The sequence below is a fragment of the Dendrobates tinctorius genome, unplaced genomic scaffold (genome assembly GCF_039654945.1).
Source record: "Dendrobates tinctorius isolate UK_male_01 unplaced genomic scaffold, ASM3965494v1 ptg000159l, whole genome shotgun sequence".
Lineage (NCBI taxonomy): Eukaryota > Metazoa > Chordata > Amphibia > Anura > Dendrobatidae > Dendrobates > Dendrobates tinctorius.
Window position 1 is genome coordinate 13,322,432 of NW_027361826.1, and position 15,352 is coordinate 13,337,783.

Here is a 15,352-nt window from a genome sequence, read left to right on the forward strand (position 1 = left end):
CTAGATCTGCAGCACAAAAATAGTGATTTCATCAAAACTGCAGCAAGCAGCCCAGTAAGTGATGCATCACTGGAATCAGGGTCTCTGCCCCTACATCATACTGCTCTCAGATGGGGTACTAAAATCCTAGTGACAGATTACATAATAACAAATAGCAGGGCAGCACGGTGGCTCAGTGGTTAGCGCTGCAGCCTTGCAGCGCTGGAGTCCTGGGTTCGAATCCCACCAAGGACAACATCTGCAAGGAGTTTGTATGTTCTCCCCGTGTTTGCGTGGGTTTCCTCCGGGCACTCCGGTTTCCTCCCACACTCCAAAGACATACTGATAGGGAATATAGATTGTGAGCCCCACCCGGGACAGTGATGAAAATGTGTGCAAACTGTAAAGCGCTGCGGAATATGTTAGCGCTATATAAAAATAAAGATTTATTTTATTTTATTTTATTATGGATTTACAGCTTCTTTAACCAATGAAAGATGCATACAGTAATTGAGCTAAGAAAAGTGTGCAACCGTGATAAAGCATAGCTGGCAAAAGTAGGCAAGTTTTGCCTTCCAAGTCTAAAAAGGTTGAAGTGGTAGGACATGTTACACGTAACAATGTTGTAGTTTAGTTTAATGGTAAGTCAATGTTAAGTTATTTGTTAAAGCGAGTCTGTCAGCAGAATACATCTTTAAAAAGGCAATAGCATAGGATCTAAAAAATCGTTAGATATTAATTGACAAAATACTTTTGATCCATCTTTGTTGAACTTATTTAAGAGACAGAAATCTGACTTACAGTATATTGTTCTATTTTTGGGATCGAGGCTTCTGACCTCATAGGTCAGAATATAAAGGAGCACGACTAATTGGAACAGCAGCAACAGTGTTATTGACGATATTGTCAATACTACTCGTGTGATCGGAGATGGCAGTGCTATGGATCGACAGTACAGTAAAATATTCTTCTTTCGCTTGCCTGTTAAATGTCAGGTTTGAAGACCCTGGAAGTCATTGTGGACACATTGCAGTTATCATTTTATTTCTTTCACTTCGGTGGAGCATTACTTTAGCGCAGCTCTTAGTGAACATGATTGACACAGAGATTCTGCTTCCACTCTCAGAAGATAAAGTTCTAAGGATCGGACTTAAAACACCTGTGGCCACGGGATAAAATTAGCAGCATGATACAGTGCAGGAATAATATAGCAATTATACCTTCACCCCATGGATGAAAGTCAAAGTGCAGGCAGTACAATGTAAAGCTCAAGAAAAGGAACTGGAACTGCTCAATTCATATAAAATTTTCCATCTGTTAGTAGGGTATTGAATTTCTTTTTTAGCGGCATGGCATCTTCACCTTTAGTGGCATGGTCATTTATTGTTCATTCAGATATCTTATCCATGTTGCCTGAGGTAGGATATGGAGTTGTAATTGCAACACGATCTGGAGAGTCTACAAGTGGAGAAGCGGCATTGTTTGCTGAAGCTGCTTTTGTGTGCAACCCAGGGGGCGGACATACTATTGGTGCAACTTGTGTTGCCACACAGGGGACCAAAAGGTAAGGGGGCCCCTTCCACCAACAAATCAGGTGAAATTGTGCTTTATGATGAGCTATTAGACTGCAAAGGGCCCATATATTCTTCTTGCACAAGGACACAAGTCTGCCTGTGTCTGCCACTGGTGCGACCATTGAAAGTCCCTTTTATGAAGCCTGTGTTGTTAAGCCAACAGTTTTGGGCAATCGCGTCCCCCAACTTCCTCCAACCATTCTGCGGCTCGATGATTCCTCCGGGCTACCAATCTCTAGACCTTCTTCTCTTGGTGTTCTTCCACCACGAGCGGTTTCCTCCTGAACTTGGGTAACCTCTGTATGTCCAGCATAAAAACCAGCTACTGTGTTGGCAGCCTGCACTGCATGGACTTTGTTGCGTGCCCGCTTTTGAGTCAGCATACACGTGAAAACTTGCTTGAACCTTTTTCGAAAGTGCTTGGAGATAAGAGCGTAAACAATAGGATTTAGGCATGAGTTAGCGTAGGACATACAATGGGACACAAGGCGGAAGGCATACGTAGCCCTGTTGAAGGGAAAGTGTCCAAACCAGAAGCATAGGATGACTAAGTGATGGGGCAGCCAACAGATGCAGAAGAGCACGGCCACTATCACTATCATTTTGGTCACTTTGTGCTTTGCTTTTCGAGACTCAGATACAGTCTTCACGGGATCCACTGAAGTCCACAGAAAACAGATGGTCCTAGCATAAGACAATCCAAGAATAAGTACAGGTAAAAGGTACCCAAAGACAAAGGTTGATACATCCATGATCTTTCTTCTACGATCTTCCCAGTTAGGAATACAAATGGGCACTTCATTGTAAAGAATGATGTGATAGTAGCTCAAGTAAGGGCCGGCAAACAAGATAGAAAGGGCCCATATAACAGCAATGGCTGCCAGGGCATTTCTAGCTGTACGGAGGTCTCTCGATTTAAGTGGGTAGCGGATGGCCAAATACCTGTAGATGGAGGGAAAGTAAGACAAAAATTTGTAAGATCATAAATGTGAAATAAATATATAAGCACCAATAATTTTAAAACAGAGTTAATGATTGTAAGTGGCAACATCTAGGTCTATGTCAATGGATTATTCACCTGATTAAATATCACCACAAAGTGGCAAGTTATCAAATAAATCAACAAATGTTTAAAAAATGTTTTGAGTTTTTTAAATCACCTGGAGTATTCATTATAATTATGGAGAAAATATACTGCACTGATCAGTTATTATTTACCAGTTAGTATCACATGATCATTCTCATATAAAGGCTTAGATATTAGTTTATTCTGCAAATATTGTGAAGCCATTTAGATATTTAAAAGTAGAGAAGATTAAACTACATTAATTAGTAAATGCTCACGTTTTAGTTGAAAATAACTAAACTGCATCAGCGCTATCCAACTTTTATGGGTTCTTAGCATTTATTAAAAAAAAGCCCTTGCATTAAGTTTTTATGCCCTAAACCTCTGTATACCTTCGGCTTGGGACAGCTCATAGAATCCCACGGTTTGCAGTATCACCTCTATGCCGATGACACGCAGATCTACCTATATGGACCCGACCTTGCCTCCTTACTGAATGAAATCCCACAATGTCTGTCTGCTATCTCAGCCTTCTTCTCTGCTTGCTTTCTCAAACTGAACATGGACAAAACAGAATTCATCATCTTTCCCCCATCTCACTCAACCCCTTCACCAGACCTATCCATCAATGTCAACGGCTGCTCTCTTTCCCCAGTCCCGCACGCTCGGTGCCTTGGGGTGATCCTCGACTCTGCGCTCTCTTTCAAACCACATATCCAAGCCCTTGCCTCCTCCTGCCACCTCAAACTCAAAAAAAATTTCCCGGATCCGCTCATTCCTCAACCACGAAACCACAAAAACACTAGTGCATGCTCTTATCATCTCCCGCCTCGACTACTGCAACCTCCTACTCTCTGGCCTCCCCTCTAGCACTCTGTCTCCGCTCCAGTCCATCCTACACTCTGCTGCCTGACTAATCCACCTGTCTCCCCGCTATTCCCCAGCCTCCCCCCTATGCCAGGCCCTTCACTGGCTTCCTATTGCCCAAAGGCTCCAATTCAAAACCCTAACCATGACATGCAAAGCCATTAACAACCTGTCTCCTCCATACATCTGTGACATGGTCTCTAGGTACCTACCCGCACGCAACCTTCGATCATCTCAAGATCTCCTTCTCTACTCCCCCCTATCTCTTCTTCCCACAACCGCATACAAGACTTCTCCCGTGCTTCCCCCATACTCTGGAACTCCCTGCCGCAACACATCAGACTCTCACCATCAACGGAAACCTTCAAGAAGAACCTGAAGACCCACCTGTTCCGACAAGTCTACAGCCTGCAATGATCCTCTGTCTACTGAACCACAGCAAGACCTGCTCTACCCTCTCCTACTGTATCCTCACCCATCCCTGTTGACTGTGAGCCCTCACGGGCAGGGCCCCCTCTCCTTATGTACTTGTGTGTCCCTTGTCTTACACATGTTTATTATACTTGTCTTTATTTCCCCTTTTCACATGTAAAGCGCCATGGAATAAATGGCGCTATATAAATGCATAATAATAATAATGATAATAATAAATGTTGTAGGGGGTTCACTCACTCAGTTCCGGTTGAGGTAGGCACTGGAAGCGGTTTCAGTAAAATGTCCATGCTGGTTTATTATACTTCATAAACCGCACAGTTTAAGCAAAGAAAACAAGACAGCCTTTTCCAGCACAGAGTGAAAAATAAACAGAAAATAAATAGTCCATATAGTACTGTGGGTACGCCCACTCAGGTAAGTGTCCCTTAACAAACACACTGGAGGCCTCCACACCTCCAGTCCCAGACAGTGAATGAGACACTTGGTCTCCATTTTATTTGCCAAACCACTCCTCCAGGGTGGGATATGTAAGCAGTCAGTCCCACTCATCTTTTTGATGCTTGTAAAACCCAGCCCTGATACGCGCTATTAACTCTCTCAGCATTATATGTGCTGGAGCCTGCTTTACTGGACTTACATCACGAAAGCTACCAACCTTGGTGATACATATCTCCTGTCAAGAACCTATCCAACAACCATGTTACAATGTATATTGGGTAGTGTAAGTGTGTTAATATACTTACCGATAGGCATCTTTCCCAGTTTCCAGTGCCGCTCAGAACCTCTTTTGGATCAAGTGCCCTCGTCATTCTGACTCTCCATAGACTTACACTGTAAAAAATACTTTTGGCTCACACATAAGAGTCCTAGGGAGTCGAAATAGAAGTCACATGAATGAGAAGAGGACCGGAGCTGCGCTGGAAACTGGTGAAGACAGCGATTGGTAAGTATTTTAATGCACTTACACAATCTTATAGATACATTTACACAGCTTTAGGGCATATAAAATGTCTTGGGAGTGCCTCTTTAAGCTAACATAGGCTTATCCACTTATTCCCAGATGCCCTAAAGCAGCCACATTTACTGCATTTATGGTATGTACGCCTTTAGTAACAAGTTTAGCAGTTGCTATGAGACCTGAACGTCACTCATTTTGTGAATGCGCTGGAGTAAAAACATATGGAACAATGGAAATTGTATGAGTGCAGATGGCCATGAACTGAAGGGCAAGCAAAGATAAAAGCTGTCATATTTTCATGTCCTGAACCCATCTGCTTAAGAAGGTAGCCATAGCGGAAAGTAGGGATCCATTCTTTGTTTTCTAACACCTCACTATTATACAACCTTGTTCTAAAATGTAAAAAATATCAATTTAAAAGAACAATCATTTATAAGTAACTGCATCAAACCTTTTGACTGAGATGCATATTCTAGCAGAATGGTACAAATGATAAACATGTGAACAGGCTGAAGCAATTAGTTTTTAGAATTATATTCTATTTCGCCATAATGGTGTTTAAAACATTGTTGCACTCTTTAGTTTGTTGATGAACATATCTTCATAATTAACGAATATACCGTAAGTTGCATAATCCTATGAAATGTCTGCCATTGACCTTAATTGTAAAAACACATTAACTATACATTAATGTATGGCATATTGGACTGTGTATTAAAGCCGTGCTTGAAAGTTTATGAACCCTTCTGAATTTTCCTTATTTCTGCATAAATTCAGCAGATTTTCACCCTAAACAGGGCCAATGTCACCATTTGGGGCACCCGGGCAAGTGCCAGGGCCCTGGACGAACGGGAGGGCGGGCCCCCTCTTCAACGGGGACACATGCGCGCCCACTCAAATACTCACCACTCCCCGTTCCATGCTGCTCTGGGTTCTTCAGTGTCTTCTGGCTGTCTGTGAGGTCTAAGGGCAGTGGGTGAGATTGTGTCACTACAGCGTGCCCTCTGTGCTGACTAGTGCAGAGATTCAGAAGACGCTGAGGAGATTGAAGCAACGTGGAATGGGGAGAGGTGAGTATTTGATTACCGTATTTATTTTTTATGTGTGTAGCAATATATGGGGCCATTGTACTGTATGGAGCATTATAGGGTGCCATTATACTCTATGGAGCAATATATAGTGCAATTATATACTGTATGGGGCACTATATGGGGCCATTATATACTGTATGGGGGCACTATATGGGGCCATTATATACTGTATGGAGCAATATATGGAGCACATTATACTGTATTTAGCAGTATATAGGGCCCATTATACTGTGTGGAGCATTATATGGAACCCATTATACTGTATTGAGCATTATATGCGGCCATTATATACTGTATGAAGCAATATATGGGGCCATTATATATTATATGTAGCAATATATGGAGCCCATTATTCTGTATGGAGCATTGTACAGGGCCAATATACTGTATGGAGCATTATATAGGGCCCATTATACTCTATGGAGCAATATATGGGGCCCATAATAGTGTATGGAAGACTACTGTATGTGGTGCCCATAATATTGTATAGAGCACTATGTGGTGCCCATAATACTTTATGGAGGACTATGTGGTGCCCATAATACTGTATGGAGGACTATGTGGTGCCCATAATACTGTATGGAGGACTATGTGGTGCCCATAATATTGTATGGAGGACCTTTTGGTACCCATAATACTGTATGGAGGACTATACTGTCCAGTCTAAAATGAAAAGTCTGCAGTTATTCTGTATGACTGTAGACTTTTGAATCCCGCCACCGCACGCACTATGTGTTGCAAGAATTTGCGGGTTTATGAGTTATTTTAGAATTTAAAATAGATATCACTCATGTAATGTAAGAAGTGAGTGAAATATTTGGCATTGTACTATACCTATATTTCTTATCTGTGCACAATGAATTGTGGTATGTGTTAATGGGGTCCATGATATTGTTTACATTTTATTAATCTCGCTTTTTATTATTAATATGGGTTCTCGCTTTTTATTGGTCTACTAGCCTGTTATTAAATTTTATCTATTTTTTATCTATATTTATTTTTTGCTCATTTTGCATATTTTATACACTTAAAACATGGTTAGCTCATGCTGTTCTATCTTATGTTTTACAGTATATGGGTTGTTTTTATCTTCTTTTTAATTGTAATGTATGATGTTTTTTTTTTTTTTGCAACATGTGACTATCATTATAACATGTGACTGTTGTGACTTTTGTGATTGGCTGCTTCCCATTTAAATACCCCATCCCCTAAGTCATTAATAAAAATCCACCTGATGAAGACGGATCCTCCGTCGAACCGTGTAGTGGTTTTAACCCCATCTCTTGTCTGAGTCTCTTTCCTGCGCTCCTAAGACCGTTTTCCATTTTCTCAATGGGGTCCACTGAGACTCTTTCGCCCAGGGCCCAAGAAAACCTGCAGCTGCCCTGGCACTAAGTAATAAAAGTATTTTCTATTACTATCTATTTGTAAAACTAAATCAAACAAATGAGTCATATCTGCGAATGTCAAAAGTGTCTTTCAGTATCTTGGACCAACTCATTGTTCAGCAATAATTATATACTGTATAAACTTTTTTGGTAATCGTTGATTAATTCTGCACATCGGCTTAGAGGAATTTTAGTCCATTCCTCCCTACAAAACAGCTTTAACTCTCTTCTGGTGGTTTTTCTCCCGTGAAGTGCTTGCTTCAGGTTCTTCACAACATTTTTATAGCATTAAGGGCATGACTTTGACTTCACAATTCCAAAACTTAAACTTTATTCCTTTTAAACCATTTTTGAAAAACACTGCCTTACAGCATCAATCTCTAGAAATGGTTTTGTAACCTTTTCCGGCTAGATGAACCACAACATCTCTTCTTCTGAGGTCACCAGAAATCTTTCTTGTTTGTGCCTTGATAAACTTCCAAAAACATGTGTTGTGAAGATCAGACTATGAAACGTCCCAATTCTTTAACAGCTTCCTGATCACTCACTATATATAAATGTCGGCACTTGCTTGGCTTTGTGCAGCGCCGACGTTTATAAGCAGTCGGTGGTCTTGCAGCACTCGGGACCCCCAGAGTCCTGCAAGCGCTGCGATTCCTGTGCAGAACGGTTGCTCTGACAGGTGACATCATTGGGACCTGATTGGATCAGTTTCCAATGAAGTTAACCCTTTGCTAACTGCTAGACGCTGCAATCGCGGCATTTAGAAAGTTAAAAAAAAGTAAAAAAGTGTTTTAAAACTATTAAAAAAACACAAAATAAATAAAAAAAGTAAAAAATATTAAACCAATAAATATGTATGTTTACTGTATGTAAAAACAAAAAAAGGTACACATATTTCGTATAGTCATGTCCAGAACGACCCGACCTATAAAAATGTCACACTAGTTAACTCCTTGAGTGCACACGGTAAAAAAAAAAGAGCAAAAACCTTTGCCTTTTCATCATACCGCCAATCAAAAAGTAGAATAAAACACAATCAAAAAGTCAAATTGAAAAAAAGAATTGTAGCGATGAAAATGTCATCTTGTCCTGCAAAAAACAAGCTGCCTTACAACTCCAACAGCGGAAAAATGAAAAAGGTATAGCTCTTGGAATAAAGCGATGCAAAAATAATTATTCTCTCTATAAAATAGTTTTTATTGTGTAAAAGCAGCAAACCATAAAAAAAGATATATCTGGGGTATCATTGTAATCGCACTGACCCGAAGAATAAAGCTGCCTTATCAATTTTACCTTACATGGAACGACATAAAAAACAAAAAAAAATTTCTGAATTGCTGTTTTTTTGCTCATTTTGCCTTGCCAAAATTGGAATAGAAAGCAATCAAAAAATGTCATGTGTTCAAAAATTGTACCAATAAAAAAGTTGGGCGAAATAAGTAAAATTTATAGCTGTCAAAATATGATGATGCAAAAACTTCTTTTTGTAAAAAAAAAAAAAAAAGGCGTCTTTTAGAGTGTGACAGCTGCCAAACAAAAACCTGATATAAATCCGGTATCGCCGTAATCGCACCAACCTGAATATTAAAGTCGTTTAATCACTTATACCGCACGAAGAACTGCATAAAAAATAAATAAAACAATTCTTTCTTCACCTGCTGTTGACTTGTTCATTTTGCCTCACAAAGATCGCAGTAAGGCTCGGCTCACATCTATCCTGCGCTCCGATTCTGTAAATCTCTGAAATATGTGATTCAGACAGAACCCCCGGCGGAAGATTCTCTATAATGAGGCAGATGAAGGCACCGTGGACGCAGTCTGACCTATTATCCGGCAGTGTTCTTTTTAGTCATACATAAAAGCATGGACCGCCAGTTTTGTGCACTTCTGAAAAGAAGAAGACCGCTGAACAGAGGCCAGACGGAGTCCAGAGTAACTCTGCTGCTTCATTATGGTGAATGGATCCCTCGGGGGTTTCATCTGAATCACGTCACTCAGAGACTTAGATGGTAACCCCAAAGTAAGTTCTTAGCATAGAATGCCACATAAATGCAATTTCTCAAAGGGTTGTAATTTCCAAAATAGGGTCACTTGAGCGGGGATTCTGCTCTTCTGGAATTGAGGTGCTCTGTATATGGAGTCCGGAAATTATTATACAGTAAAATAATTTGTTCACCAAGAGTCAAATAGCGCTCTGTCCCGTCGGAGTCTCACTCTGCAGCTAAGCAGTTCTGTATAGCCACATATGGGGTATTGCCACGTTCAGCAGAAATTGTGTGACACATTTTTGCACCATTTTTACCTATTTCCCTGTGAGAAAATCTGGCGCTAAAACAATGTTTTTGTGGTAAAAATGTCATTATTTTTTCTTCACTGCTCAATGGTATAAAATTCTGTGACCCACCTGTGATGTCAATATAATCACTGCACCCCTAGATGAACTCATTGAGAGGTGTAGTTGGTAAAATGTGGTCACTTACGAGGGCTTCTGCTATTCTAGAAAGCCAGGGGCTCTGCCAATGTGACATAGACCCCTCAAACCAGTAGAGCAAAATCTACACTGTAATATGGTGCTCCTCCTCGTTTTGAGCTTTGCACTGTGCCTCAAAAGTAGTTTTCGACCACTTATGGGGTGTTAATGTATAACTAATTGTACTGTTCGTTTTCTCCTTTTACCTCTTTTGAAAAATGCAAACTTGGGGTCAATCAACATTTTAGTGTAAAATATAGTAATACCGTATTTTTCGCTTTGTAAGACGCACTTTTTTCCCCCCAAATTTGGGGGGAAAATAGGGGTGCGTCTCACAATGCAAATGTACCTTTTATTGTGCCACCGCGCTGGGTCCCCCGGGTGCTGCCACCGCCGCGCTGGGTCCCTTGGGTGCTGCCGCCGCCGCGCTGTGTCCCCCGGTGCCTGCCACCACTGCCGGGCTCTGTCCCATGCTGCGTCGGGGGCTCTGCCGTTCCATCCATGTGGAGCGCCCCACCAGGTCCTAGCGGGGTACTCAGTACCGGGCCTGTTGATCTCAATGGGAGTTGCCATGGAAGCTGTGACCCGGTCCGTGGCTCTGGGGCTCCATGGCAAAAAGGGGATGAATGAACAATGAAATAAAGTTTATGAATAGTTCGTGACGCCACCTGTGGTGTTGGGCAAGTGAGGTGTTAGGCCGACGCTGCATGCAGATCCTCTGGGACTGGTGGTGGGTTGCAGCCAAGATGGTGGAGCTCCCCACAGATGGAGCTGTAGTCCCTTGGCAGTGTAGATATAGCAATGGAGGAGACGCAGAGGCGGTGTAGAGGCCGGTGCCCAGATGTAGTAGTGCGGGGTGTAGTGATGCGGGAATAAGTGGAGGACACCAGGGCATGTAGTTCAAAAGCTTTACTCACAGTCTGCAGTTCACACAGATGCCTGCCTCCATGCTGTGTCCTCCGAGTCCTGGGCCAAGCCAACCTCCAGGCAAGATAGGATGCTCCCTTCCAACACTCCGCCAACATGTACCTTTCTGAACGTCTCCTCTATAGCGCCTTTAAGTGAAGTACTCCTAGTACTGAGTTACACTGGAGTGCCTCCTGACAGATGTTCCCAAGAACTCTACTTGTACGGCAGACAGCTGTAGCCTGCTTCGGGGACTCCTTACTCCTGAGTCCCGGCTCACTATCCAAGTTGCTGTTGTGCCCCAAGTCTTAGATGGGAGTAGTGCATTTACGGCCCACTACTCCACCGATGTCTGCTGCAGAACCATTAGTGTCCATACAACCTCGGGGACTGGGCCCCGGCCTTGCGCTTAGAACTTCTAGGCAGGGTTCTTCCTCTAACCCACGTCCTCTGTTTCCTTTTACTCCTACGTTCCGTACTTGTCTTTCTTTCTTATGGAAGCTCAGGCTTCAGTCCAATGTCTTTCTCCTTCTTTCCTTTCCTGTGCCAGCTGGCTCAGATCACTGAGGCAGCTGCAGCACTCCTTCCTCCATCCCTCTTCTAGGGATCCTCACTCCTCTCTGAGTGACTCTCTTACACTCACTGACTGACTCTCTACCTAAACCTTCCCGCTCTTTATGTATTCTCAACTCCACCCGCCTCCTAGCATGTTTCGTGTTCCAAGCAGGGAGCCACCAAAGGTGCTCTGCTACACTCCAAGCAGGGAGCCGCAATGTGGCTTTGCTGAACTACCATGTTGTGTGGGATGCGAGTGTTGGAGTGTGGTTAGGAGCCTCCAACTCACCTGGATGGTGGGGTACCACACCTCAGGAGGAGGTGCAGTACCTCTGTGGTGACTGAAGCCTCAGGGGTGCCACATTCCCCCCCGTTAAACACAGCACGTCCGCGGGCTGCAAAGCAAACACAGTTGACAATATATGAACATACAAAATTTTGGGAATGCTGAATAAACATTTCTTATACTAAACTTCCTAATATAGGAGGCACGGTTTCTTGAACGTTACAAACAGTTTAACTCGCTATCTAAATTTTAAATTATGCTACCTAATGTAAAGTGCTACAGAAGCAAACTCAATATCAATCCACATTTTCTACTTTTCACTGCCTCTTCTAGACTTAGGATGACAACCGTAGATACCTGGTTCGTCACCTGTAATTTCCAATTCTGCATTCACATTCTCAACATCTTTATTCAAAAACTCTGTAAAACATTCTCTATGTTTCTTTCTCAATATACTTCTATAAAATCTGTCATTAATACTTTCATGATACACTATTACGTTCTACCTTCTTATTCAGAGAATAACATTAAGCATTATTATCAAGTGCAAAGATAGACACTGGTCCGGCCATCGCGTCTGGAAATGTCCCTATGTCGAGGTAGATCTTTTTTCAAAAAGAGAGTCCTACGTAAAACCAAGAGAGAGCACCTAAAGAGTTGCAAACTACATACAATAACAGTTCTGTACCATTCAGCATTCATGATCTCCACAGTTCAAGTGTGGAGGCTGTGCTCTGGGGAAGTAAACTAGGACATGATAACCAAAAATAGGAAAACTGGTGCAAAAACAGAAAGCAATGGCACAACTGTGCAAATACCCTCCTGGGCAACGAGATTTACTTTAAAGTAGCATTTTGACTAATTGTGGTCCCCTCCTGGGGTTTCTGGACTGGAACTGCTACCAGATGAAAGAAACGTATTGGCAGTCCTCAGGTGCTCTTCCTCCAGTGGGGTAAAGCTTGAGGCTTTCCGTACTTTTGGCTGTGGGACTGGTACGGCTCCAGCTTGGCACATGGGGCAGTGGGTGGTTTCTGCCTGTAGGTCTTGATGAGATCCTCCGGGACTCACCTAACTAGCATACCAGCCTCTCAGACCTTCGTGTCTGGTGAAGGTCACACGATCTCCCGGGCTCAGGTTTCTGGCAGGGTGTCCTTTTCTCAAGTGGGGTTCTACACCTCTCTGGTTGAAAAACAGATCTGAGATTCGGCTAGGGTCATGGATAAAGCCGAACCCCCTCTCATGATTCACATTCAGGACGTGGCCCCAACCTGCCGCATCTCTGGGACCATAGTGACCGGCTCTGACCTGTTCCTTCCGGTCCAAATCTGGACCTAGTACCGCTAGCCGGCGCTGCTCCCTCTCCCGGTGTTCAGCTGCCAGTTGCCGGATGGTAGCTTGACAACTAGCCCAGTTATCATCATCCTCCCGTTCCTCCCGTTCCCGATCCAGGCTGGTTTTGTACCATGGCGCCACCGTCAGGGGTTCTGGTGTTCCCCCGGGGCATTTATCCTGGTCCCAGACCAGATCTAGCACGACCTGGCCAGCCGCTGTGACCGAGGTACACCCCAGGGCCTTCCCAGGTGTACGGGCATCAGACGTACCTGGAGCCTCCCGGCAGTGTGGTCTCTGCTCTGGTGTAGGCATAGTGGCGGTGGGCGCTGTCCGGTGGGTCACCGGGGACAGCGGTGGAACTAATGGCGGCTCTGGGTCCGCAGTGGTCTCTGGTGGGACCTGCGCGGCCGCGTCAGGTCCGGGCAGGAGCTCCTCTTCTTCCGCTTCAGCTCCCGGGGCCTCATACAATTCCTCCGGTGGTGGCGGCAGAGAAGGGACTCCGGATGCTGTCGGTGGTGTGGCAGCGGCTGTAGGCTCCATGGCGTCTGCCTGGGGAAGCTCCGGTATTGCTACGACGGGTACCGGTGACGGTGGTACCGCTGGCGTAGGCCCCTCCTGGGCGTGCTGCCAGTTCAGCCTCCATAAGGCCTCCTGCCTCAGCTGCAAACATTGGGTCAGCCAGGCAACCTCTTCCTCTAGCTGCCGGCGATTCAGTCTAGAAGCAGGGTCCGAGCTTTCAGCCATGGCGCCGGGGAGATCCAGCTCAGCCTCCCCGCGCTCCGCAGGCGTCCTTCCCTCTTCTTCCATCATGGCGTTCTGGCGTTCTTCTTCCTGCCTCGACCCCTTTCCTGCCACTGGCTTCTGCCCCTCCTTTTTGGAGTGGCGTCTTCTTCCAGTGCCTCCATACCAAGCCAGTATACAAACCCCTCGGGGGGTGGGTCATGTTGCTGTCGCATAAAAGTTTAGACAGGGGAGGCCCAGGACAGTCCGCGCTCTTTTCTTAGGACCACCCATATGATCACGTCCTTCTTCTCCAGGCTGTCGGCCATTTTTAGTATTCATTTCACAGTCTATCAAATTGGGTCTTCTGCACATTCTCAAAAGTTTTAAGTTCAACAAATCTTAGGCACACAGAACCCGATGGCATCGGGTCTCCTCATCCTGTTCGTGATGCCAGACTGGAGCCTAGCGGGGTACTCTGTACCGGGCCCGTTGATCTCAGTGGAAGTTGTCACGGAAGCTGTGACCCGGTCCGTGGCCCTGGGGCTCCATGGCAAAAAGGGGATGAATGAACAATGAAATAAAGTTTAGGAATAGTTCGTGACGCCACCTGAGGTGTTCGGCAAGTGAGGTGTTAGGCCAACACTGCATGCAGATCCTCTGGGACTCGTGGTGGGTTGCAGCCAAGATGGTGAAGCTCCCCACAGGTGGAGCTGTAGTCCCTGGGCAGTGTAGATGTAGCAATGGAGGAGAGGCACAGGCGGTGTAGAGGCCGGTGCCCAGATGTAGTAGTGCGGGGTGTAGTGATGCGGGAATAAGTGGAGGACACCAGGGCATGTAGTTCAAAAGCTTTACTCACAGTCTGCAGTTCACACAGATGCCTGCCTCCGTGCTGTGTCCTCCGGGTCCTGGGCCAAACCAACCTCCAGGCAAGATAGGATGCTCCCTTCCAACACTCCGCCAACATGTACCTTTCTGAACGTCTCCTCTATAGCGCCTTTAAGTGAAGTACTCCTAGTACTGAGTTACACTGGAGTGCCTCCTGACAGATGTTCCCAAGAATTCTACTTGTATGGCAGACAGCTGTTGCCTGCTTCAGGGACTCCTTACTCCTGAGTCCCGGCTCACTATCCAAGTTGCTGTTGTGCCCCAAGTCTTAGATGGGAGTAGTGCATTTACAGCCAACTATTCCACCGGTGTCTGCTGTAGAACCATTAGTGTCCATACAACCTCGGGGACCGGGCCCCGGCCTTGCGCTTAGAACTTCTAGGCAGAGTTCTTCCTCTAACCCACGTCCTCTGTATTCCCTTTTACTCCTACGTTCCGTACTTGTCTTTCTTTCTTATGGAAGCTCAGGCTTCAGTCCAATGTCTTTCTCCTTCTTTCCTTTCCTGTGCCAGCTGGCTCAGATCACTGAGGCAGCTGCAGCACTCCTTCCTCCATCCCTCTTCCAGGGATCCTCACTCCTCTCTGAATGACTCTCTCTTTCTCACTCACTGACTGACTCACTACCTAAACCTTCCCGCTCTTTATTTATTCTCAACTCCACCCGCCTCCCAGCACGTTTCGTGTTCCAAGCAGGGAGCCACCAAAGGTGCTCTGCTACACTCCAAGCAGGGAGCCGCAATGTGGCTTTGCTGAACTACCATGTTGTGTGGGATGCGAGTGTTGGAGTGTGGTTAGGAGCCTCCAACTCACCTGGATGGTGGGGTACCACACCTC

The 15,352-nt window shown here is 44.8% G+C and overlaps 1 protein-coding gene across 3 annotated transcripts in view; it reads right to left on the minus strand.

The window, feature by feature from the left end:
- Positions 1 to 412: 412 nt before the first annotated feature.
- The window catches only part of GALR3 (galanin receptor 3), a 45,862-nt gene continuing 30,922 nt past the window's right edge, over positions 413 to 15,352 (minus strand). For 2 of the 3 annotated variants that reach the window (XM_073549551.1, XM_073549552.1), the window contains exon 3: positions 413 to 2,495. In XM_073549551.1, the coding sequence (XP_073405652.1) occupies positions 1,688 to 2,495 (808 nt within the window). In that variant the 3' untranslated portion in view covers positions 413 to 1,687. Of the gene's footprint in view, positions 2,496 to 11,581; positions 11,941 to 15,352 lie in introns of those variants that run through there. The other variant, XM_073549553.1, reaches the window with a different exon arrangement.